This window comes from Monodelphis domestica, chromosome 5, assembly GCF_027887165.1.
Source record: "Monodelphis domestica isolate mMonDom1 chromosome 5, mMonDom1.pri, whole genome shotgun sequence".
NCBI classification, from domain to species: Eukaryota; Metazoa; Chordata; class Mammalia; order Didelphimorphia; family Didelphidae; genus Monodelphis; species Monodelphis domestica.
Genome location: NC_077231.1, coordinates 132,004,660 through 132,029,541, shown reverse-complemented (window position 1 = coordinate 132,029,541; position 24,882 = coordinate 132,004,660). Strand labels below are relative to the sequence as shown.

Genomic DNA, 24,882 nt, shown 5'->3' with positions numbered 1-24,882 from the left:
AATTGAATAAGTAAATTAGCCTAGGTAAGATTATAATTTTAATTATGTTGGTTCTGCCCATCTATGAACAATTAGTGTATCTCTCATTATTTAGATCTGAATTAATGTATGTAAGAAAGCATCTTAAAATTATGTTTGTATAGTTCCTGGGTTTGTTTTAGCAGATATGCTTGCAGATCTTTTATTCTGTCTGTGTTTATTTTAAATGGAGTAGCTCCTTTTATCTCTTCTTGAAGGAATTTGTTAGTAATATATGAATATACTAATGATTTATGTGTGCTTTTTTTATTTTCCACTTTACTAAAGTTATTGATAATTTCAATTAACTTTTAGTTGGATATCTATTTTCCACATATCCATAATATATATAATCCATAAAAGAGATAGTTTTATTAAGTTTTTGCCCATTCTGATCCTTTGATTTCTTTTTCTTATTGCTATTGCTAACATTTCTAATACAATGTTAAATAATATTTCTAATAATGGGAATCCTTGTTTCATTCAAATGTTTCATGTCATTTTAAGAAAGACTCCATTTATATTTTCCAGTGTATTGAATTAGAAAGAATGTTGTGCTTGATTAAAGGCTTTTTCTTCACCTATTGATATAATTATGTTTATTTTTTGCTTTTGTTGTAAATACAAATAATTATGTTGATAGTTTTCCTTCACCTATTTGTTCATAATGTATATTTGTGATAGTTTGTTGAGGTCTCAGATAGCATTTTATTAAGAATTTTTACTTCCATATATCTTCATCAAATTGGTCTATTATTTTCTCTCTCTATTTTTGCTCTTCCTTGTTTAGGTATCAGCAAAATATTTATTCATAAAAGGAGTTTGGTAAAATTTCTTTACCTGTTATTTCAAATAATTTATTTAATACTGGAATTAGTTGATCTTGAAATATTTGGTAGAATTCACTTGTTAATCCATCTAGTCCCAATACTTAAAAAAATATGGCCTATTCAATTTCTTTTTCTAAAGTAGGATTATTTAGATATCCCATTTTGACCTCTGATAGTATAGGAAACTTATTGTAGATATTCTTCCATTTCATTTACCTTGCTAAATTTGTATGTATGTAATTCAGAAAAAAATCCTAGTAATTTCTTTAATTTTATTTTCATTGTGGAATATTCACCCTTTTAATTTTTAATGTTAGCAATTTGTTTTTTTCTCTATTTTACAAAATATATTAACCAATGACTTACTTTGTTGATTTATTAAAAAACAGTTCTGAAATTTATTTATTAATTCAATGGTTTCCTTGATCTCACCTTTAATTTTTAGGATTTTTCATTTGATGTTTAGAGATTTTATTTGGCTTATATTCCTCCAACATGTCAAGGGATCTATCAGTATAAGCCTACTCACTTCAATGTAATTTTTTTCTTTGATGGCTTTAAATCCATTTGTCAAATAAACTTGGAATTAAAAAAATGATGGCTCTGGGACAAATGAAATTCTTTGCAGGCTGTTTTTTTTTTTTTAGTTTTATAATATTTTATTAAAAGATTGCTCAAGATTTTAAACTCTCTATTTAGTCCAAATGGATGTTAAAATAACTCAAGGGAGGCCCACAGAAAAGAAAGACATGAACACCTGGGTTGCCAGGCTTGGGAAGAAAAAAGGGAAAAAAAGATCCCACTTCCTGTCCCACAAATACATGTTCCTCATGATGCAATCATCCAATCCCTCCCTAGAACATCATTAGATTAGAGGTTTCTCATTGGGCCATAGCTTCACAGGAAATTAACACAAGAGACATCTTTATAGGAATTGGGGAGGCTTCTTGATACTGTCACTATTACACATGTTTGCCTGGGACTTTCAAGGCTGCCCTACAGAATTATCATTTCCTGATAAATAAGAAGCAGAACTCCACTCTGTAAGTTTTTACATCTGGACAAAAGACCCAACATAGCCTTGAGGAGAGACAGTTTTCAGCATAATAATCAAACCAGTTGAGTTTTAAAATCAAAAGGCTTCTTAGGGAGGGAGGAGTGGGGGAAGGGGTACAATTTAATATAAACTTTGACAGTTCTTACTAAAAAACTATGTATTTGTTGTCAGATTCATTGCCCAAGTATTATTTTTTTTTAATTTTTAATTTTTTTTTATTCATTGGAAACAAAGATAATTTTCTTTTCCCCCCACCCCCCACCCCCTTCCCACCACCTCTCCCATAGCCGATGCACGATTCCACTGGGTATCACATGTGTTCTTGTTTCGAACCCATTTCCATGTTGTTGGTATTTACATTAGAGTGTTCATTTAGAGTCTCTCCTCAGTCATATCCCCTCAACCCCTGTAGTCAAGCAGTTGCTTTTCCTCGGTGTTTTTACTCCCATAGTTTATCCTCTGCTTGTGGATAGTGTTTTTTAGATCCCTGCAGATTGTTCAGGGGCATTGCATTAACACTGATGGTGAAGTCCGTTACCTTCGATTGTACCACAATGTATCAGTCTCTGTGTACAATGTTTTTCTGGTTCTGCTTCTTTCGCTCTGCATCACTTCTTGGAGGTCGTTCCAGTCTCCATGGAATTCCTCCACTTTATTATTCCTTTTAGCACAATAGTATTCCATCACCAACATATACCACAGTTTGTTCAGCCATTCCCCAATCGAAGGGCATCCCCTCGTTTTCCAATTTTTGGCCACCACAAAGAGAGCAGCTATGAATATTCTTGAACAAGTCTTTTTACTTATTATCTCTTTGGGGTACAAACCCAGCAGTGCTATAGCTGGATCAAAGGGCAGACAGTCTTTTATCACCCTTTGGGCATAGTTCCAAATTGCCCTCCAGAATGGCTGGATCAATTCACAACTCCACCAGCAATGAATTAATGTCCCTACTTTGCCACATCCCCTCCAGCATTTATTACTTTCCATAGCTGTCATGTTAGCCAATCTGCTAGGTGTGAGGAGATACCTCAGGGTTGTTTTGATTTGCATCTCTCTGATTATAAGAGATGTAGAACACTTTTTCATGTACTTATTAACAGTTTTGATTTCTTTATCTGAAAACTGCCTGTTCATGTCCCTTGCCCATTTATCAATTGGAGAATGGCTTGATTTTTTGTACAATTGATGTAGCTCTTTGTAAATTTGAGTAATTAAACCTTTGTCAGAGGTTTTTATGAAGATTGTCTCCCAATTTGTTGCTTCCCTTCTGATTTTAGTTACATTGGTTTTGTTTGTACAAAAACTTTAATTTGATGTATTCCAGATTATTTATTTTGCATTTTGTGACTCTTTCTAAGTCTTGCTTGGTTTTAAAGCCTCTCCCTTCCCAAAGGTCTGACATGTATACTATTCTGTGTTAGCCTAATTTTCTTATAGTTTCCTTCTTTATGTTCAAGTCATTCACCCATTTTGAATTCATCTTGGTGTAGGATGTGAGGTATTGATTTAAACCTAATCTTTCCCACACTGTCCTCCAATTTTCCCAGCAGTTTTTATGAAATAGTGGATTTTTGTCCCCAAATCGGGGATCTTTGGGTTTGTCATATACTGTCTTGCTGAGGTCACTTACCCCGAGTCTATTCCACTGATCCTCCTTTCTGTCTCTTAGCCAGTACCAAATTGTTTTGATGACCTCTGCTTTATAATATAGTCTGAGATCTGGGACTGTAAGACCCCCTTCTTTGTATTTTTTTTTCATGATTTCCCTGGATATCCTTTATCCTTTGTTTTTCCAAATGAACTTTGTTATCATTTTTTCTAGATCAGTAAAAAAATTTTTTTGGAAGTTCCATGGATATGGCACTAAATAGATAGATGAGTTTGGGTAGGATGGTCATTTTTATTATATTGCCTCGTCCTACCCATGAGCAGTTAATGTTTTTCCAATTGTTCAAGTCTAGTTTTAGTTGTGTGGAGAGTGTTTTGTAGTTGTGTTCATAAAGTTCCTGTGTTTGTCTCAGGAGATAGATTCCTAAGTATTTTATTTTGTCTAAGGTAATTTTGAATGGGATTTCTCTTTCTAGTTCTTGCTGCTGAGTTGTGTTGGAAATATATAGAAATGCTGATGACTTATGTGGGTTTATTTTGTATCCTGCAACTTTGCTAAAGTTGTTGATTATTTCGATTAGCTTTTTGGTTGAATCTCTAGGATTCTTTAAGTAGACCATCATGTCATCAGCAAAGAGTGATAACTTGGTCTCCTCATTGCCAATTTTAATGCCATCAATTTCTTTTTCTTCTCTAATTGCTAATGCTAGTGTTTCTAGTACAATGTCAAATAATAGAGGTGATAATGGGCATCCTTGTTTCACTCCTGATCTTAATGGGAATGCATCTAGTTTATCCCCATTGCAGATGATATTAGTTGATGGTTTTAGATATATACTGTTTATTACTTTTAGGAACGACCCTTCTATTCCTATGCTTTCTAGTGTTTTTAATAGGAATGGGTGTTGTATTTTATCAAAGGCTTTTTCTGCATCTATTGAAATAATCATGTGATTTTGGTTGGTTTGCTTGTTGATGTGGTCAATTTTGGGGATGGTTTTCCTAATATTAAATCAGCCCTGCATCCCTGGTATAAATTCTACTTGATCATGGTGAATGACTCTTCTGATCACTTGTTGGAGTCTTTTTGCTAGTATCCTATTTAAAATTTTTGCATCTATATTCATTAGGGAGATTGGTCTATAATTTTCTTTCTCTGTTTTTGGCCTGCCTGGTTTTGGAATTAGCACCATGTTTGTGTCATAAAAGGAATTTGGTAGAGCTCCCTCTTTGCTTATTATGTCAAATAATTTGTATAGTATTGGGGTTAGTTGTTCTTTGAAAGTTTGATAGAATTCACTGGTGAATCCATCAGGCCCTGGAGATTTTTTCTTAGGAAGTTCTTTGATGGCCTGTTGGATTTCTGTTTCAGATATGGGATTATTTAAGAAATCTATTTCTTCTTCTGTTAGTCTAGGCAATTTATATTTTTGTAGATATTCATCCATATCACCTAGGTTGGTATATTTATTGCCATATAGTTGGGCAAAGTAGTTTTTAATGATTGCCTTAATTTCCTCTTCATTGGAGGTGAGGTCCACCTTTTCATCCTTGATGCTATTAATTTGCCTTTCTTCTTTCCTTTTTTTAATTAGATTGACCAGTACTTTGTCTATTTTGTCTGTTTTTTTCAAAGTATCAGCTTCTAGTCTTGTTTATTAGCTCAATAGTTCTATCACTTTCGATTTTATTAATTTCTCCCTTAATTTTTAGGATCTCTAGTTTGATTTTCTTCTGGGGTTTTTTAATTTGTTTGTCCTCAAGTTTTTTGATTTGCATTTCCAATTTACTGATCTCTGCCCTCCCTAATTTGTTAATATATGCACTCAGGGATAGGAATTTTCCTCTAAGTACTGCTTTGGCTGCATCCCATAAAGTTTGAAAGGATGTCTCACCATTGTCATTTTCCTTAATGAAATTATTAATTGTTTCTATGATTTCTTCTCTAACTAACTGATTTTGGAGTATCATATTATTTAATTTCCAATTAATTTTTGATTTGGCTCTCCATGTACCCTTTCCCATCAATATTTTTATTGCTTTATGATCTGAAAAGGTTGCATTTATTATTTCTGCTTTTCTGCATTTGAGTGCCATGTTTCTGTGACCTAGTGAATGATCTATTTTTGTGAATGTGCCATGTGGTGCTGAGAAGAAGGTGTATTCCTTTTTGTCCCTATTTGTTTTTCTCCATATGTCTATTAACTCTAATTTTTCTAAGATTTCATTCACCTCTTTTACTTCTTTCTTATTTATTTTTTGGTTTGATTTATCTAAATTTGATAGTGGTTGGTTCAAGTCTCCCACTAATATGGTTTTACTGTCTATTTCCTCCTTCAATTCTCCTAGTTTCTCCACTAAAAATTTGGATGCTATACCATTTGGTGCATACATGTTGATTAGTGATATTTCCTCATTGTCTATACTCCCTTTTAACAGAATATATTTACCTTCCCTATCCCTTTTGATCAGGTCTATTTTTGCTTTGGCTTTGTCCGATATCATGATTGCAACTTCTGCCTTCTTACTATCAGTTGAGGCCCAAAAGGTCTTATTCCATCCTTTAATTCAAATCTTGTGAGTGTCAACCCACCTCATATGTCTTTCTTGAAGACAACAAATGATAGGGTTTTGGGTTCTAATCCAATCTGCTATTTGTCTACGTTTTATGGGTGAGTTCATCCCATTCACGTTCAAAGTTTTGATTGTCACTTGTGGATTCCCTGGCATTTTGATAACTTCCCCTAGTTCTGACCTTTCTTCTTTAGCTATATCCTTTTGAGCCAGTGATTTACTTTAGTTCAGTCCTCCTAGTCCCCTCCCTTGATATGCTTCCCTTTCTAGCCCCTCCCTTTTTATGGTCCCTTCCACTCCCCCCTCTCCTTCCCTCCCTTTTTTACTCCCTCCCCCTCCTCCTCCTTGATTTTCCTTTCTTTCTTAGCCTGTTGGATAAGATAGAATTCAGAATCCCACTGGATCTAGATGTTTTTCCCTCTCAGATTTGATTTCACTGAGAGTAAGGTTTAAGTAATACCACTTCACACTCTCTTCCTCTCCTTCTCATATGAGAGTTCTTCCCCTCCCCTTCTCATGTGTATCTTTGTATGGTTCAGATTATTCTATTTAGTCCCCCTCCCCCCTATTTCTTGAAGTAAATATTATTATCGACGATTCCCCTCTCCCTTTTTCTTTCTTTGCCCCTCTTTCACCAAATCTTCTTGATGCCTAAATCTTTCCCTATTCATGATTCTTCTAACTACTCTTATGATGCATACAATTTTTGAGAGTTAAACAATACATTTTCCCCACATATTAATATATATATATATATATATATAATTTGTTATAAATGTAGTCCTTATAGAAGAGTTTGACTTAAAGAAAAAGATAAGATTTATCTCCTTTTCACTTTCTTTCATATTTACCTTTTCATGTTTCTCTTGCTTTCTGTGATTGGATGTCAAATTTTCCACTAAGTTCTGGTCTTTTCTTAGCAAATTCTTGGAAATCTTCTATTTTGTTAAATGCCCATACTTTCCCCTGGAACTATATAGTCAGTTTTGCTGGGTAGTTGATTCTTGGTTGGAGACCCAGCTCTCTTGCCTTTCTAAATATCGTGTTCCATGCTTTGCAGTCTCTTAGTGTGTTAGCCACTAAGTCCTGTGTGATCCTTATGGGAGTCCCCCCCCCCATATCTGAAGCTCCTCTTCTTGGCTTATTGTAAGATTTTCTCCTTTTCTTGGAAGCTCTTGAATTTGGGGATTACATTCCTGGGGGTTGTCTTTTGGGGATTTAGTATAGAGTGTGTTCTATGAACCCTTTTTATTTCTATTTTGTCCCCTTGCTCCAGAACATGTGGGCAATTTTCTTGTATAATCTCCTGTAGAATAGCATCAAGGTTTTTGTTTTTCTCTGGTTTTTCGGGGAGACCAATACTTTTGAGGTTGTCTCTTCTTCCTCTGTTTTCCAAGTCTGTGACCTTTCCAGTGAGATATTTTATGTTTTCTTCTAATTCATTAATTTTTTGGCTTTGCTTTATTGATACTTGCTGTTTTGTAATCTTGCTGTCTTCCATTTGCTTAATTCTGGTCGTTAGGGACTGGTTTTACTTTTCAGCTTTGTCTGCCCTTCTAGTAGATGCTTCCAGCTCCTTCTCCAATTGTGAAGTCTTGTCTATCAGACTGCTGATCTCTTTCTCCCATTTTTTTCCCAAAAGTTTTCCATCTTTTGGGTAAGCTCCAGTTTGAGATCTTTCAGAGCTTGTGGATAATTTCCATTTTGGGAGGCATGTTCTGATTTTGTTTGGATTTCATCCTCATTCTCTTCTTTTCCTTGGGTACTCCCTCCATAAAAGTTTTCAATAGTGACTTTTTCCCCCCTTTCTTCTTGGAGGCTTGATTTTGGGACATGTGAGCTATCCCTTTGGTGGTTTTATTCTACTTTCTTTTTTTGGTCTAGGGTCTGGGTGATGTGGGTGGGTTTTCTGTGAATTTAGGTTGCCTCAGACTAGTTCTTCCCAGCCTCTGAGCGCAGGCCCCTGTGCTTAGCGTGGCAGCCCCTTTGCTCAGCGCAGCCTCTCAGTAAGGTCGCCCCTTTGCTCAGCATAGCCTCTCAGTGCCCCTTTGCTCAGCGCAGCCTCTCACAGCCGCTGCCCCTTTGCTGAGAGCAGAATTTTCCTGAGAAACCACCCTGAGAGGTCATTTCCTTGCAGTCTTTAGATCCCAAGGACACTGGTGTGCCCCCCCAGACAGAGACGCTTTTCACTCACTCACTCTCCCAGTGAGCACTATGATAGCTTACTCTGGTTTGGTGTGGGTGGGGGGAGGGGCGGCTCAGTTCAAGTTTTTGTGCGAGCTTTTCCTCCTCCTTATAGTGTGGAAATGTTCAAACCCCATGTACCTTCGTTTCTGTGCCCAAGTATTAATATTAATTGATAAGGTAAACAAAAAATATATTTGCCAAAGGTGTTAATGAAATTGTAGGTATCTTGTTTATAGTAAGAACAAAAGGATTTCTCTATTGATGATGAAGTTTTCCAGATATTCCTATTTGCTTAAAATAAAAGCTTTAAATTTCATTGATCTCTGAAGTACTACAAAGTCTTCACAGTGAAAAATATAAGGATTATAAAGGAAATTAAATAGTGGTAAATTGTGGATGGAGAGCTATCTTCAAATAGTAGGTCTCTGACAAATAACTGACTGTGTGACATTGGACAAGTAATTTACCTCTGACTGCTCTAGACAATGTTTGCAAGTCTACCAGTTACAGGGAAAGTGACAATTTACATTGGTAGAGGACTTTTCTCTGTCAACGAAATTATAGGTTTAGTACTCTTATCCCTATACAAGAGATTGGTCTAACCATATGAAATATAAACACAAAAAATATGAAAAGTGTATATCATTCAGATTATGGAATTGAGTCTAACAGACTATAGAATTATTTCATCAATGTGTGCATTTTGGACATGCACTATAGGAGGATCATGAGTTAGGGTCCAAATAATTGTAGGCAATGTTTAATTAGATTGCTTTGGAAAATACTTCAATGTTTTAAATATTTCCAACCTGTTCACTAACTGAAAAAGCAATCCCTTGAATATTAGTATTTTTGCATATGTCTGCAAGTCATGGAACCTAATGATACTGAAAGTATTAAAATCACTAATAACTCAGAGAAGAATTAAAAGATACATGGTGACTATATGTAAAGTACTGAACTGCTGAGTTCCTCAGAGGACAATATAGGAGAGGATTCTGTTTTGTCCAGTCAGTCCCAAGACTTTTCTCCTACTAATTGGTTGTTGTCCTTTATACAGGAAAAGGACCAAAATGATTTACTACATTGAGGTCAGTGAGCAGTGTTATTCATTTGCAACTGATCAGACCAATATAAGCTCACAAGACTCACAAATAACCTATATGAACATTTCGTATGAAGATGTCTTTAAATCTGCAAATCTCATATTTCTTTTGAGTTACTAAAAATCTACTTTGCTCATAGAGCACAGCAGTTTCTTTGATGAGGGCATGCCATGCTAGATTGTCCTGAGCCATTTCTCCCATGCTTCACAATTCCAATTGATCTCCTGATATGGCATAGAGAAAACCACATGCTAAAGCCCATCTTGGAGAGTACCTTAGAAAGCATCTTGGGGGCACCTGAGAGACTTTACTTTCTCAGGACATAGGTGGCATCAGAGAGCAATAAGCACAATAACTTTCAACACAGCATTAGGGTATAGCTCTCAGTGTGGGAGCTTCCAGCAGCTGTTCCAGTTTTTCTCCAGCCAATCAGAGAAGCAATATCTATCTTCCAATTAGTAAGTTCTTAGAAAAAGCAACTGAAGATTTCCCTTTTCCTGCTGAGAGTCCTTTATCTTCTCTTCCCAGCTTCTTATGACAACTTTTCTCCTGTTCTTTCTTCTATCTCATCCTGTAGCTTATTTTCTCATTGGTTTCCCAACACTTCCAAATGCATCAAATAAAAGCTTTCTGGTAATAAGCAATTCATCTTTACCTTAGAAAGTACACTTAAGAAATCCATGTTTCTGATAGGCAAGAACCCAACAGTTCTTATGTGATCTTCCCATAAAAGTCATAATTTTGTTAATTTTGAATGTAAAAAATCTTAAAACAGTAACATACATAATGGACCACACTGTCATACCTACCATTATCATTAGATTTCACTCAATTTTCAAGTAGGTGCTCTCAATAGGTTCATCTGAGAGATAATTCTTAATCAGATTCTCAAAGCTATCTATGTTTCTTTGCTAGTGGATTTCATTAGTTTTCTATACAAAAATGTTCTTTTCCTAAAACATTCAGGAACCAAACTATCCAAATATGAAAGTTCACTTACACAAGTACTTCAGACAAATGGGAATGCCATTATAGACTTCTCTGCAACACTGCCTGTTATTTCCTTGAATTATTTCCCTAAAGAGTCCAAAGCTTAATTACCAAGAAAAGATGCCAAAGGGGTTAGGGGTTAGGGATCAGTGAAGTTCAAACCCAGTATATCCCTTCAAGAATCAGATCAAATATTACTTTCTCTATCAAAATTGACAATATTTCTCTACGAGGAAGGACCTCACTGTTTTCTGGACTGTCATAAATCTATAACTCATGTCCATCATCTATATAATAAATTTTATTTTGCATTATAATTCTGTGAGTATATTTTGTTTTCCTAGCTGGATTTAAAGCTACCTCAATGATTAGTAGGACAGTGACTTGATCTAATAGATATGTAACTGTTTGCTGAATTGAACAGTGTGTCCTAACATGGCTTGACCACAGTTCAAGGATTCATTATTTCATCAGTTTGAGCACTTTCATAATTGATCACAACCTCTTCATGACTCAATAGCTGTTATTTCAAACAAACAAAAAATCATCTGAAAATCCTCTGTGATTTCAGTTATGTTTGTTCATTGTTGCAAGGTAAACATCAATTGATTGTCATGACTTTGATGTGCAGATATTCTTGGCAGAGATTGTTTTGCTGTGATAACCTTTATGTACTATAATGAAGCATCTGAATAAGATTTCAGTAAAGGTTGCACTGGCTATCTGAAAGAACAAACTATATAGTACATGTTAAATTAAAGCAGTAGCAATGGACTTTACTACCAATTTCAAGTTATTCTTTTCTGCTAAAGAGTCCAAAGTTTAATTACAAAGAAAAGATGCCAAAGTAGTTAGGGGTTAGGGATCAGTGAAGTCCAAATTATATCTGAAATCTGCACAGTTGGCCCCAAGGAATATTGAAGCAAATATTACAACCCATGGAAAAGGGTTATATAATTTTTTTCCCTCTTCCATTTGTATCATGATCACCAAAGCTAATTTTTAGGTCAAAGAAGATACAGTTCTTTCTAAAGATATTTCTTTTTTAAAATAATATTTTATTTTTTCCCAGTTATGTGTAAAAACTATTTTCAACATTCATTAAAATTTTTTTGAGTTCCAAACTCTTTTCCTCCTTTCCACACTTTCTTACTTTCTCCCTCTTCCTTTCTCTCTGAGATAGTAAACAATCTAAAACAAATTTAACATAATGCAATCATTTAAAAGCATTTTCAATATTAGTCCTTTCATGAAAGAGATCTTGATTGGAAAAAAAGAAGTAGAAAGAAGTGAAATATAGTAAGGACCAACACATAAACTACTGTATCATCTAACCTCTTTGGAATGACTTTTTTTTTTAGCAAAAATCTGAAATAGTGAAAGGATTATGTAATGACCCATTTCATTATCGTTATTCTTTCCCTCTTCCATTGCCTTCTCCTTGATTGTTCTTAGACTTCAACTATTATCATGTTCTTTCTACCTTCTTGTCAAAACCTATTTTAGTTGTTGTTGTTGTCGTAGTCTCTCGGTAACCAAGTATGATGATTGTCTTTGTGCGTTTTTGTGCACAAAGACACCTGTGCATGAAGATTTAAGTGGAAAAGTCGATGCACAGAGACAGTCCCACTCTCTCGGCTTTGGAAGCCTGGGTCCAGGGGTATGAAAAGTCGTTACACCTGGAGACTTCCTCAGCTGCATTGGATGGCCGTATTGTCTTTTGTGCTCCAACACGCCCTGAGCACTCCACAGTGCTTTGCTGTGTCACCCTTTCAGCCGTTGAACTTTCTTGTTGGTTTCTTCCATCTGTTCGGCCGAAGCAGTCTTCACATGCTGGGTGAGCAAAGCCCTGGTTCACCAGGGGTCTACGACCTGATGGCTACCCTCACAAGGTTTAGCCAGCCTGTCGAAGCCATTGCCCGTGGTGTGGCCGCTGCCGCATGCTAGCAGCTACTGGGAGCCACAAGTGAGAGCTGGGTGTCAAGTGAGGGTCAGTGGCTGAAGAGCTGCCCTAGGAGGACACGACAAGCCCTCCATATCAGAGATATTACCCCTCCCTGAACACCCCATACACCTATTTTAGTAAGCATTAATAATCAACAAACATTTATTAAGTGTAGAATAAATGCCAAACAGTGCTTGATATCTTGGATAGAGAGAAAAATGAAATAATCCCTACACTCAAGAAGCTTAAATTATCATTAAATCACTACAGTGTATGGGTGAATGACTAATGAGACACCAAATGTTCTAATTGTGGAATTAATGAATGAACTATGTGAGACTTAGGATGGTAGATGGAGAAAAACAAAACTTGTTGATGCTCTATTCATAAATTAAATTAATCAGGATTACTGGATACCAGGAAGTGAATAATGTTGGATAAGAATTTCTGATTCCAGGGAACAGAAGGCAATTCAAAAGGTGTCACAAATATTTGGGCCCTCATTTCTTCCATTAGAGTTTTTAAAATGTAGTGGTTAGCCTTTCTCTCATATCTCTTCTACTGCTCATGTATTAGTATGCTTTTGTCCAGTGCAAGAGAATGAAAGATACACTCTCACATGGAGTGCCAAATTTGTCAAATTAGAACAGCATCTTCTTTTTGTTTAGCATGAATAAACTGCTCCCATAGGTTCTTCTTTCAACTTTCCTTTGAACTGTGCTCAGAATATCTACCTACTTGAATAATTCAAAAAAATAATTAACTGAACAAATCTTTTTCTTACAGTTATTTATTAAATCTCACAATCATTTTAGTTATTAATTTATGAACAATGTGGTTTCATCATAATCAAAGAGCTATACTGATGCAAGACATGTTCCAACACCTCTTTTGTCATTTAGGTTTTATGTCATTATCAGTTCCATATCCCTAATTAATATACCCTAAGAAAAAAAGTATAATTATTCTCATGAGAATTATCTGATATTCAATAATAAGTCTGAATTTCACCTTAAAAAGAGCATGATAAATGAATCAAATATCTGTTCCTAGCTGATTTTATTAAATAGGATCTCATTAAAGAAGGAACCAAAAAATCTTGGTTGTGAAGAAGTAATAGGACAACCTTTTCTAAATGTGTGTTTCACTGTCTTCATGAGCAGAGGGTTCAAACTCTTTGTTATTTTTTAAAGGCTCTTTAAGGTTTGATTCGTCCACATTTATTTCTCCATTATTTAATGATCCTGTGTTGTTTTCTTCATAGTGTTTCTTCATAATTATGAATAAAATGATATATAAGATGAACACTGGTGATTTTATCCCTAAATTCAAGCCAAATAAGGTGTTTCTGTAAAAGAAGATTACCCCCCAATTAAAAATGTTAATGCAATAGAACAATTTATGTACTAAATAGAAGTATTCAAGAGGATTTATGATGAATTATTAATTATAGGAATAATAAAATTAGAATGCTATTAAATTAGAATTACATTTAAATCCCTATCTCAATGTCTCAGACAGACTATAGAATCTTCTTAAAAAAGGATAGTTTAAAATCAGTTTATGAATTTCTGTTCTTGTAAACAAAGCATATTCTTTCCATGAATTTATCTGTTGTCATGAATTAACTCCTATAGGAAACTAGCTCATTTGCATCTGGAACAAGCTTTAAAAGAAAAGTTAATAAATATGATGAACTAGAGCTTTTAATCAAACAGATCTATTTGTTCAGGTTGTCTTTTTTTCCATTCCTTCTCTTCCTCTCATATGAGTGACTAAGAGGATATTTATTGGATGGCATGCATGGTAGATGATGAGACTGATTATTGGTGGAATAGGAGGGGAAAAAAGGAAGAATTAAAGAAAGGCAATCTGTATCAGGAGATGAGAAGAGGCCTTTAGAGGTTTTGTCATCATCTTTCATAAAAATAAGAGTTGGGACCAGAAAACTGGACAGCCTTAAAGACTTTTATGCAACTTGCTTCTATTATAGACTTGTAAGAACCATGAAAAAGAGGCAGAAAATGAAAACAAAAGCCTCCATATTTTACTTCTTTTTTTCTACCTTTGATTGGTAGTAATAGAACTTACAGAAAAGTTTCTGTCAGGAGAAGCCTTATGATGAGGACTGTGAATCTCGGATTATATATGTGATCATTATAGCTAACATTCATGTATTATGTCCCCAAAGAATTAGAGGAGTTTTCAATTTATTTTTTAATAGTTGTTCATTGTAATTTTTTGCTTTTTCAATCACTGTTAGGCTAGAAATGAAAAACAAAACAAAACAACACAAAACACTCTGATATTTGCCCAGCTTCCATCTTGTTGCTTGTGCATTCATTACTATATAAGCTAGAGTGGTATGGTTTAACTTGCTAGCATAAAGTAATGACCTCAGACATTAATTAAAGAATATAGAATATAACTTTTCCTTTTAAAATGCAGGTCATAACTAGAAGTACCAAGATTCAAGTTTAAGTTCTTGCTCCCAAATACTGAGTTCTCCAAAAATCATCTTTAGGGCACTTTGAAGCTTAAATTTTTGAGACTTGAAAGTGAGTCTTGTTTATTTAAATAACTTCATCATTATCTTCATGTCTCAGATGAAAGAGCCATAGTGAATGAACAGCAGATCTGGATCAAGAAGTCAATGTTATACCAATGTCTCACTTTTATTCATTTCCTTCCACTTTCCAAACACACACATGGCACTGAATAAATAAATTAATTTAGGTAGCATTGTCATTTTTATTATAGTAATATGCTCAGCTCACCCATGATCAATTAATATTTTTCAACTATTTAGATCTAATTTTTTTGTGTGAAAAGTGTTTTGTAATTGTGTTCATATAATTCCCATGTTTATCTGTGCAAATAGATTCCCAAGAATTTTATGTTGTTTAGAGTGATTTAAAATGGAATTTCTCTTTCTAACTTATTACTGAACTTTGTTGGAACTACATAGAAATGATGATTTTGTAGGTTTATTTGTATCTTGCAACTTTGCTAAAGTTATTAATGATTTTAACTACTTTTTAAATTGATTCTCCAGGATTTTCCAAGTATACTATCATATCATCAACAAAAGTGATAGTTCAGTTTCCTCTTTGCCTTCTTGAACTCCTTAATTTTCTTTTTCTTTTCTTCCTATAGCTAACATTTCTGGTATAATATCAAATAATAGTAGTGATCATCAGCATCCTTGTTTCATTCCTGATCTTATTGGGAAGCCTTCTAACTAAACTCCATTGTAGATGATACTTGCTGATGGTTAAAAATAGATACTACTCATTATTTTAATGAAAGCCCCTTTTATTCATATTCTTTCTAGTGTTCTTAATATGAATAAGTGTTGTATTTCTTCAAAGGCTTTTTTGGCATCTATTGAGTTAATCATATGATTTTGGTTAGTCTGGTCATTGATATGATCAAATATTCTGATAGTTTTCCTAATAAACCAGCTTTGTTTTTTTGGTACAAATCCCACCTTGTGATAGTGAATAATTTTTGTGAAATATTGCTGTGATCTTTTAAGATTTTTTTTAAACCCTTACCTTCCATCTTGGAATCAATACTGTGTATTGGTTCCAAAGCAGAAGAGTAGTAAGAGTTAGGCAATGAGGGTTAAGTGACTTGCCCAGGGTCACACAGCTTGGAAGTGTCCAAGGCCAGATTTCAACCTAGGACCTCCCATCTCTAGCCCTGCCTCTTAATCTACTGAGCTACCCAGCTGCTCCCTCTTTTAAGATTTTTGCATCAATATTCATTAAAGAAATTCATCTGTAATTTTCTTTCTCTGTTTTTGCTCTTCCTGCCTGAGGCACCATATTTGTGTCATAAAAAGAATTTGGTAGGACTCATTCTTTGCTTATTTTGCTAAATAGTTTATATAATTTTGGGATTAGTTGTTCTTTAAATGTTTGATAGAATTTACTTGTAAATCTATCTGGCCCTGGAAATTTTTTTCTTAGAAAATTCATTGTTCAATTTCTTTTTCTGAGATGGGATGATTAAGGATTCTATTTCCTCTCTTGTTATTTAGACAATTTACAATTTTGTGTAAATATTCATCCATTTCACCCAAATTTCAAATTTATTGTCATATAATTGGGCAAAATAGCTCCTAATGATTGCTTTAATTTCCTCTTTATTTGAGGTGAATTTACTGTTTTAATTTTTGATGTTGAAAATTGGATTTTTTTCTTTCAAATTAGTTAAGCATTCTAATATTTTATTTTTTTTTACAGAACCAACTCCTAGTCATTTATTAGTTCAATAGTTCTTTAATTTTCAATTTTATTAACTTCTTTGATTTTTAGGATTTCTAATTTAGTCTTTGGTTGGGAATTTTTAATTTGTTCTTTTTCTAATTTTTTTAAGTTGCATGTCCTATTCATTGATTTGCTTTTTGAAATCTATTTTATTGATATAAGCATTCAGGGATATAAATTTCCTCCTAAGAACTCCTTTGTCTTTATCCCATGAATTTTGATAGGTTTTTTTTATAGGTTGTCATTCTTGTTAATGATAACAGTGATTGTTTCTATTATTCTTTGACCTACCTATTTTGAAGAATTAGATTCTTTAGTTTCCAATTACTTTTTAATTTGCTTTTCTATAAACCCTAATTGTTAAGTACTAATTTTACTTCATTGTCTATACTACCTTTTATCAAGATATAATTATCTTCCTTATCTCTTTTAATCTGAACTATTTTTGCTTTAACCTTGTCTGAGATCAGAATTGCTACTCCTGCTTATTTTTTAAATCTTAGGTGAAGCCAGTAGATTCTGCTGTATCCTCTTACCTTTATTCTGTACATATTTACCTGCATCAAGTATGTTTCTTATAAGCAAAATATAATAGGATTCTGGTTTTTAATCTACTCTTCTATCCACTGTCATTTTATGGACAAATTCATCCTATTTGCATTCACAGTTATGATTGCTATCTGTGTATTCCCTTCCATCTTGCTCTCCCCTTTTAACCTTTACTTTCTCCTTTCACTCTATCCCTCCACACAAGTGGTTTGCTTTTAATCACTCCTCCCCCATTCCCCTGCTTTGTATTATTCCCCTTTACAATCCCCCCCTCTTATTCTCATCCTACTTCTTTATAGGGTCTTTTAGTCACCACTCCAACTTCCCCCTCTATTTTGTCATTATCCTCCCCACCACTCCTTTCTTATTTCTAGTCTACTTCTCTATAGAGTAAAAAAAGGATTCGATACTCCAATGAATCTGTCTGCTATTCTCTCTCTCTGAACCAATTCCAGTGAAAGTAAGATTTAAGTATTACCCATCATCAGCCCCATCCTCTCCTCCACTGTAATAGGTTTTTTACCCCCATGCCTCTTTATGTGATATAATTTGCTCCCATTTTACCTTTCTCTCCCTATTTCTCTCACTTAAGGTCTCTTTTTTACCCCTCAATTTTTCTTGCATGTCATCCTAAACACTAGCATCCTAAATCCTTGCTCCCACACTCTCTGTTTATGTATTCTACTTCTAACTACTATGATAATAAGAAAAATTTTAAGAGTTATAAATATCTTTCTATGTAGGAATATAAAAAATTTGACCTTATTGAGTCCCTAAAATGTTTTCTCTATCTTATTTACCTTTTTTATGTTTCTCTTGAATTTTATATTTGAACATAAGATATCCTATTTAAGTGGTCTTTTCTTCAGGAATGCTTAGAAATCTTCTATTTTATTAATGATCATATTTTCCCCTGAAAGAATATAGCCACTTTTGAAGGGTAGGTGATTCTTAGTTGTAAACCCAGTTCCCTTGTTTTTTGGAATATCACATCCCAAGCCCTCTGTTCCTTCAATGTAGAAGTTGTCAAATCCTGTTTAATCCTGACTCTAAATTCAAGATATTTGAATTTTTTCTTTTAGGCTGCTTGCAGTATTTTCTCTTTTCCAGTTGGTCAATTATACTTTTTTATGAAACTCTTTTCTTTATTGAATTTTTTGGCCTCTTTTTCCAGTAGGTCCATTCTATTTTCTAAAGAACTCTTTTCTTCATTTGATTTTTGTGCCTCTATTTTTACTTAACCAATTTTGCTTTTTAAGCTGCTATTTTCTTTCTGTATAGCTTTTTTCCCCCTTTCCTCATTTTTTCTACCTCTCATTTGATTTTTGAATTCCTTTTTGGGTTCTTCCTGTTTCTGAAACCAATTTCCATTGTTCTTCGAAGTTTTACATTTAGTTGCTTTGCTCTCACTGTTCTCTACTGAATCAGTACTTTGCTCTTCTTTGTCTCCATAAGAATTTTCTAAGGTTAGGTGCTTCTTCTGCTGTTTGCTCATTTTCCCAGCTTTTTTTTTTTAATGTCTGTGGACTGGGAGTTTTGAAAACTGCTGATTCAGTCTCTGCTGCTGATGACTTGCAGGACTTAGAGCACTGTGACCTATTTTGCTATGAGGATAGGGGCTTCACAATGCATGCTTGAAAGGGACAAGTGCTATTATGGACTTTTGGGCCTCACTACAGGCTGGTGATAGAGCTTGGGACTTCAAGGGGTGGGTATGGGATGCTTTGCTATTGGATTAGATAGGGTCCTGGGTTCCCAAAGTTGGCCTTTGTCCAGACTTGGAACCTAGCACAGTAGGTGGGGGACTGGTCAGCCAGCACTCCTATGTGTGCAGTTTTACTTCTGTTATCCCCTTATTCAATGAAAATTGACTATCTCTGGCTACCTTTGAAGTTATTTTCTATAAGAGAGCTTCTGTTTTATTGGTTTTTTGACTTCAGTCATTTTGAGGCACTATTTTGAGACTGGGAAGGATTCTTAGAGTGGTTTGAGCTTTCACTGCTATCTGGCTGCCATCTTGGCTCTGTCCTTTAGCAATTCTAGTTTTCAGTTCTAATAGCTTATCACAGTGCTTGGCACACAAGATGTGCTTACTAAGTGTTTAGTGAATGTTAAAAATTCCCTTAGATTTCTGGAATACTTGGTAGAATATTTTCTGGCTTACAAAGTGCTTTACATTTACCATTTCATTTGATACTCACAAGAACTATGTGCTCAATTATTAGTCTGTCCTTTAATAAAGCAAAGTACAGAGAAGATAAATTTGTATCCTATAGTCTCAATATGCCTGGTTTAGATTTTAATTTCAAGTCTTTATTATTCCATATCCATCCTATATCCATGACACTCTACTCCACATAATTTTTAATTTAATTTTTGCTTATTCATGAAACTCTACTTTGTTTTTCTCCTTATAATAATACTTATTTTGTCCTAAAATGTTGTGAATATTGTGCTTACAAGTGGAGAATCATTTTCAGTGCATTTGGTGGTAAAATAGTTACATTTTCCAATGTCCCCAATTTGAGAGTGTCTGCCAAAGGAAGTAAAAAAAAATCCAAAGCTGATTTTGTGATTTTCATGTGGTGAACATCTCTAACCCAAGGGATACATCAATATCTCTGAGTTGTAGAATGAACAAATTAGAGTCATGGGGTTATAGGGTAGCATTGTTTAATAGGAAGATAGGGTTAGGTGAGAAATTTTTCAACTAGAGGTAGGTAACCTTTATGTGAAGATCACTGGCAATAGAAAAGGAGCATTATGGTATAAATATACTATAGCTCACTTAGAAAAAGGAAGACAGAAACAAATTGCAAATGTGGCACAGAAGCAAGGGAAATAGGAGAGAGAATTTTAACTGTTCAGACAATTATGTAGGAAAAAGATTCCTGGCTTTAAAGTCAGTGAATTTGGATTAAAACCCTGGCTAAATTCCCTTTTGATATTGACTTTTTCAAGTTCTTAATTCTTTACCTTTTAAATAATGGGGTTAGATCAGAAGATCTTCAAAGTTTAACTTTTAATCTAATATGTTATGATTTTACTAAATTTCCTCTATTGTTGAAAGTAACCAACAAAATTTTAACATCTCTTAATGATCTGAAAATCTTCAAAAGCTTGGAAAGATTAATTGGTATTCCATGCTTAAATTTGACCAATAAGGAGAAAATAGTTGCTAAAGTGAAAATAAGAGGAATCTTTAGAGGAATGAATAGAGCAGAATTCAGATTCCAGAGAAGCAGAGCTGAAATCAAAGGCATTACAATGGAAAGTAGCTCAAAATAAGTTGGACAACTTCAAGAATAAAATTCTGATAAAGGCAAGAAAAGTCAGCAAAAGATTATTAAATACAGTGTAAAGGCCATATAAAATTTTTTTTGGAAAAATGTGATTTACTTGTAGAAGAGAATACATGGCAGGTGTAGTAAATATTTAAAAGGCTGTCATGAGTAAAAGGAATTAAATTTGATTTTTCTGGTCCCAAAGGAAGAACTAGGAGTAATCAGTGGAAATTTCAAAGGTAAATTTAAGTTGAACCCCGGGAAATAAACAAAACAATTTTTTAACATTTAGAGATATCCAAAAGGGAAATGGGATGTCAGAAAATAATAGATTTCTCCTTATTGGAAGTCTTCAAATTATGACTGGTTGACTTGTACAGGAGTGCATAGAAACTGGGACATACTTGCTGGCAAACCCAGAAGAAAAGGTTAACACTGCCATGTCCCTGAGTGTAGGTAGAGCAAGGGTTTCCAAACTATTTCACTCTTAGTATCCCATAAAGTTAAAAACAAATTTCAGCGCCCTGTATTCAATAAGAAAGGAAGTAAATCCAAGAGTTCATCATGTGTAAAATAGAAGACAATTAAATTAAATCCGTATAAGCAGTTTTAGTAAGAATGGGATATGCTTTAAAAAACTTTTATAACTTTGCTCATTAGAATTTAGTTTAAAAAATTAAATCAAAGTATACTTCATGCTCTCTTGATCAGTCTTTCATACCTCTTAGGGGTATGCTAAGTTCAAGTTTGGAAGCCCTGGTATAGTGTTTGAGGGGCCTGAGAAAGGCCAGGGTTTGTGGCAGATGCTACACATACATTTATGATGAACATTTGTCAATAGAGATTCCTTTTGGAGTTTGAGTTGGACTTGATTCCCATTGAGGTCCCTTCCAATATTGAAATTCTCTCATTTATGGATTTTGTCCAGTAATTGGTGATGTGTAACTGGAGTCTATGAGATAGATTTGAGCTAAATACATACATTTTGTAGCCATCTGAATGGATATAACTGAATCCCCAAGACTAGAAAAGATCCCCTAATAACAAAATGTGCAGAGAAAAGATACCTAGGCACATCCTAGGTATTTGTTGATGGTTGAGATGTTGAGATGGCAGGACAGAAAGATCTAGCAAAGGAAATTGAGAAAAGTTCCACCAGATAGTTAAGAGTAGAACCAGAAAAGTATAGGATCATGGAATCATTGAAATTTATAGAACCCTTTAGAGTTCACAAAGCACTTGGCATATGTTATCTCAAATGATCTTCCCAACAGTTCAGTAATGCCCCCATTTTACATATGAGGAAACTGAAGTTTAGAGGGATTGAATGACTTTGTTATCTGGACATAGTGAGTGTCAGAGGCAACATTTAAACTCATGTATTCAAATCTGTCATTGTGCAACAATGAGATCCTAAATCCACTGAAAACCAGACTCAAAGATCTACATTTAGTGATTTAATTTTTGTCCAAATAGCTGGACCACTGACTAAGTTTTTAACTTATTGATTGGCTATTTGTAAGATTTCTATCTGTTAGAGAGGAGTCTATTTATTACTTCTAATTCTTTATAAATGAAATACCCCTGTTACTTCTTTTAAGAAAAAATACTTTTGATATACTTGTTATACCTGATCTAGAGAATTCCTCTTTAATCATGTGGTTTAGTAGAGGTTATGTATACTAGTATTTTTGGTTGCATATTAGATGACTACACACATCTTTTACTTGATTTATTGTAGCCATTTCTTCATTGTGAGGATTTCGTGCTGCCATTATTGATCCACAAAGAGGGGTTTCATTCTTTTTCTGTTGCTTCTTCAGTCATTTTATTCATGTCTGACTCTTCCTGATCCACTCTGAAAATTTTTTGGCAAGGATCCTGGAGTAGTTTGTCATTTCCTTTTCCAGTTCACTTTATAGATGAGAAACTGAGGCAAATAGGATTAACTGACTTGCCCAAGGTCACACAGATGGTAAGTGTTTGAGGCCAGATTTGAAGCTAGGAAGATGAGTATTTCTGACTCCACACCTGGTACTCTGTCTACTGCACCTCTTAACTGTCCCTGATTCTATCTTACATATATGGAAATTCTTCACTTCATTTACTGTGTTACCTATAGGTTTGAAATAAAGCACCAACTTTGACCCAACCAGCTAAAGATCAAGGTTCAATTAATAATATTGTTTTGCTTTCTAAAATGTGTAATTGCCTATTCACTGCTCTAGCTAAACTGTACTATTCCTTTTTTCCTGATATTATTCTGCCCTTTCCTATCATGGAAGTTAAAGAGGAGTGACTCTGCTCATGGTGAGTCTTTCTTCTACCCACCAGCTATAGGAAAACTTGTGACAGGGCAGCCTTCTTCTGTGTACATCCTTTACCATTTATCTGATCTCTGGGCACCCAGACCTGATAGGAACAACAAATCTAATGGGAGATTGAGGGCCATCAAGCTTTACCATCTGTCACTGTTTCCTAGTGTTCCTAGTGCCCTATTATTTGGCTTGTTGATGAATCCTGAGTACCCATCAACCTTAACCTTCTTTGTGTCCTTGTTCCCTTATAATGCCCAAGGCTGTCCATAAACTCTGTACATGATTTCTCTTGTAAATAATATCTTCTTTAGTTAGAGAATAAGCTTCTTTAGAACAGGTATTATCCCCTCCTTTTTTCTATTTGTATCCCTAACACTTGTCCAAGTGCTCAGCACATAGAAAGCACTGAACAAATTCTTGTTCATACATTCATTTATTCAGTCTTCCAAGTACTGTGAATTTCCAGTCTCTCGCATTTGCCAAGGCTCAGCTTCAGTTTTACTTCCTTCCTGATACTTTCTTCTTCACTCTTCCCTCAGCTAGAATTGAGCCTTCCTTCCCTAGCACTGTTTGACTTCCATGTGTGTATTACTTTTTTAAAAGTTTTTTCAAGTAATCTGTTTAGTTACCTCAAAATTCTTCCTAGTCTGTAACCACTATTATGGCAAGAACTTGTCATTTTTCATCTTAGTATTCCTAGAACATAGTACAATATCTTATGTACATAAAACAATTCATAAATCCTCATTGGATTAAATTTAATCAATCATACATTGAGGTATGTAGAGGAAGGACTATATTTAATTTTTAATGATGAGGTATACAACAAGTTGACAGATTAAGTGATTTCTCCAAGGTCATACATTTGGTGTATTATAAGAAAATCAATACTATGTATTGATTCTAAGGCAGAAGAGTGGTAAGGGCAATGGGAATTAAGTGACTTGCCCAGGGTCACAGAGCTAGGAAGTGTCAGAGGCCAGATTTGAACACAGGACCTCCTATCTCTATGTCTGGCTTTCTATCCACTGGGCTACCCAGCTGCCCCACTAGCCTCTTTCTTATGATTTTTAAATGAGATAATGTATCTAATGTGAAAACACTTCATATGCTATAAAGTACCATGAAAATTTAAAATGCCAGTTTTTTCCTGTAAGAACATATTATCTCTCTGTGGGATAGGAAAAAAATGAGGAAATCTATCTTTATGACTTCTATGAATCAATAGCTGTAGGGAATGAATATAGAAAGGAGTTCTCTATTGCTATCTGTTTTCTATTTGCCCTTTCATTGAAAGTTCATGGATAGGATGCAATCCATAATTAGTCTGGTTTTTTTTAGCCCTTTTAAACAAGCTATAACACATTGAACATGGCTTTAAATGTAAAAATATGTAATGTCATTTGTTTGGAAAAAGCATTGTTAATGGGAAAATTAAGTGGTTTTGAAACTTTTTAATATTAACTTACCTGTATGACATGGAATCATATATTCTACAAGATCCTTTACCTCCACATTTATTGGTGGCCCATTTCAGACATGTTCTATCTATCATTGCTCCAAAATAGATGGGGGCTAAAATTCCTCCTGTAAAAATAAAAATACCAAGCATTATACTAAAGCAGAAATTGTTAACCCTTTTTATGCCATGATTTCTCTTGGAATCTTTTGAAGTCTATAGATCAATTTTCAGAATATTTTTTTAAAGTAAAGATAAGATATATGCAATTACAAAGGAAATCCATTGTTATAAAAATATTTTTTAAAAAGCAGATTCACAGACACCTGGTAAAGAACTTTTGAAATAAAGGATTTATATTTCAGAACCAACTGTTTTATATTCTAACTTCATAAATTTTAATAAGAAAACAATTATTAATTCTACCCTTTTCAGACTCAAATAGATGAGAAAACTAGGACAACTTGGTTTCCATCAAAAACATTAGAGATTATTTTTGGACCTATTATAGATAAGATGGTCATCTATGAGGCGTGATTTGAATAGTGTGAACAGATGTATCATGAAGTAGCATTTATAAAAAAGAATGGGGGGAAGAAGAAAAGAAGGAATGAATGAGAGGTGAAAATAAGAGAGAGAAAGAGAAAAAGAGCAAGAGAGATCAAGAGAGAGTAAGAAAG

At 34.3% G+C, this 24,882-nt stretch overlaps 1 protein-coding gene across 4 annotated transcripts in view; it reads right to left on the bottom strand.

Annotated features, from left to right (window-relative positions):
* Nucleotides 1-13,090: 13,090 nt before the first annotated feature.
* LOC100618576 (solute carrier organic anion transporter family member 1B1) overlaps nucleotides 13,091-24,882 on the bottom strand; it is a 104,988-nt gene continuing 93,196 nt past the window's right edge. For 3 of the 4 annotated variants that reach the window (XM_056799343.1, XM_056799342.1, XM_056799344.1), the window contains exons 14-15: nucleotides 24,213-24,330; nucleotides 13,091-13,666 (exon numbers count right to left, since the gene is read on the bottom strand). In XM_056799343.1, the coding sequence (XP_056655321.1) occupies nucleotides 13,450-13,666; nucleotides 24,213-24,330 (335 nt within the window). In that variant the 3' untranslated portion in view covers nucleotides 13,091-13,449. Of the gene's footprint in view, nucleotides 13,667-13,730; nucleotides 14,583-24,212; nucleotides 24,331-24,882 lie in introns of those variants that run through there. The other variant, XM_056799345.1, reaches the window with a different exon arrangement.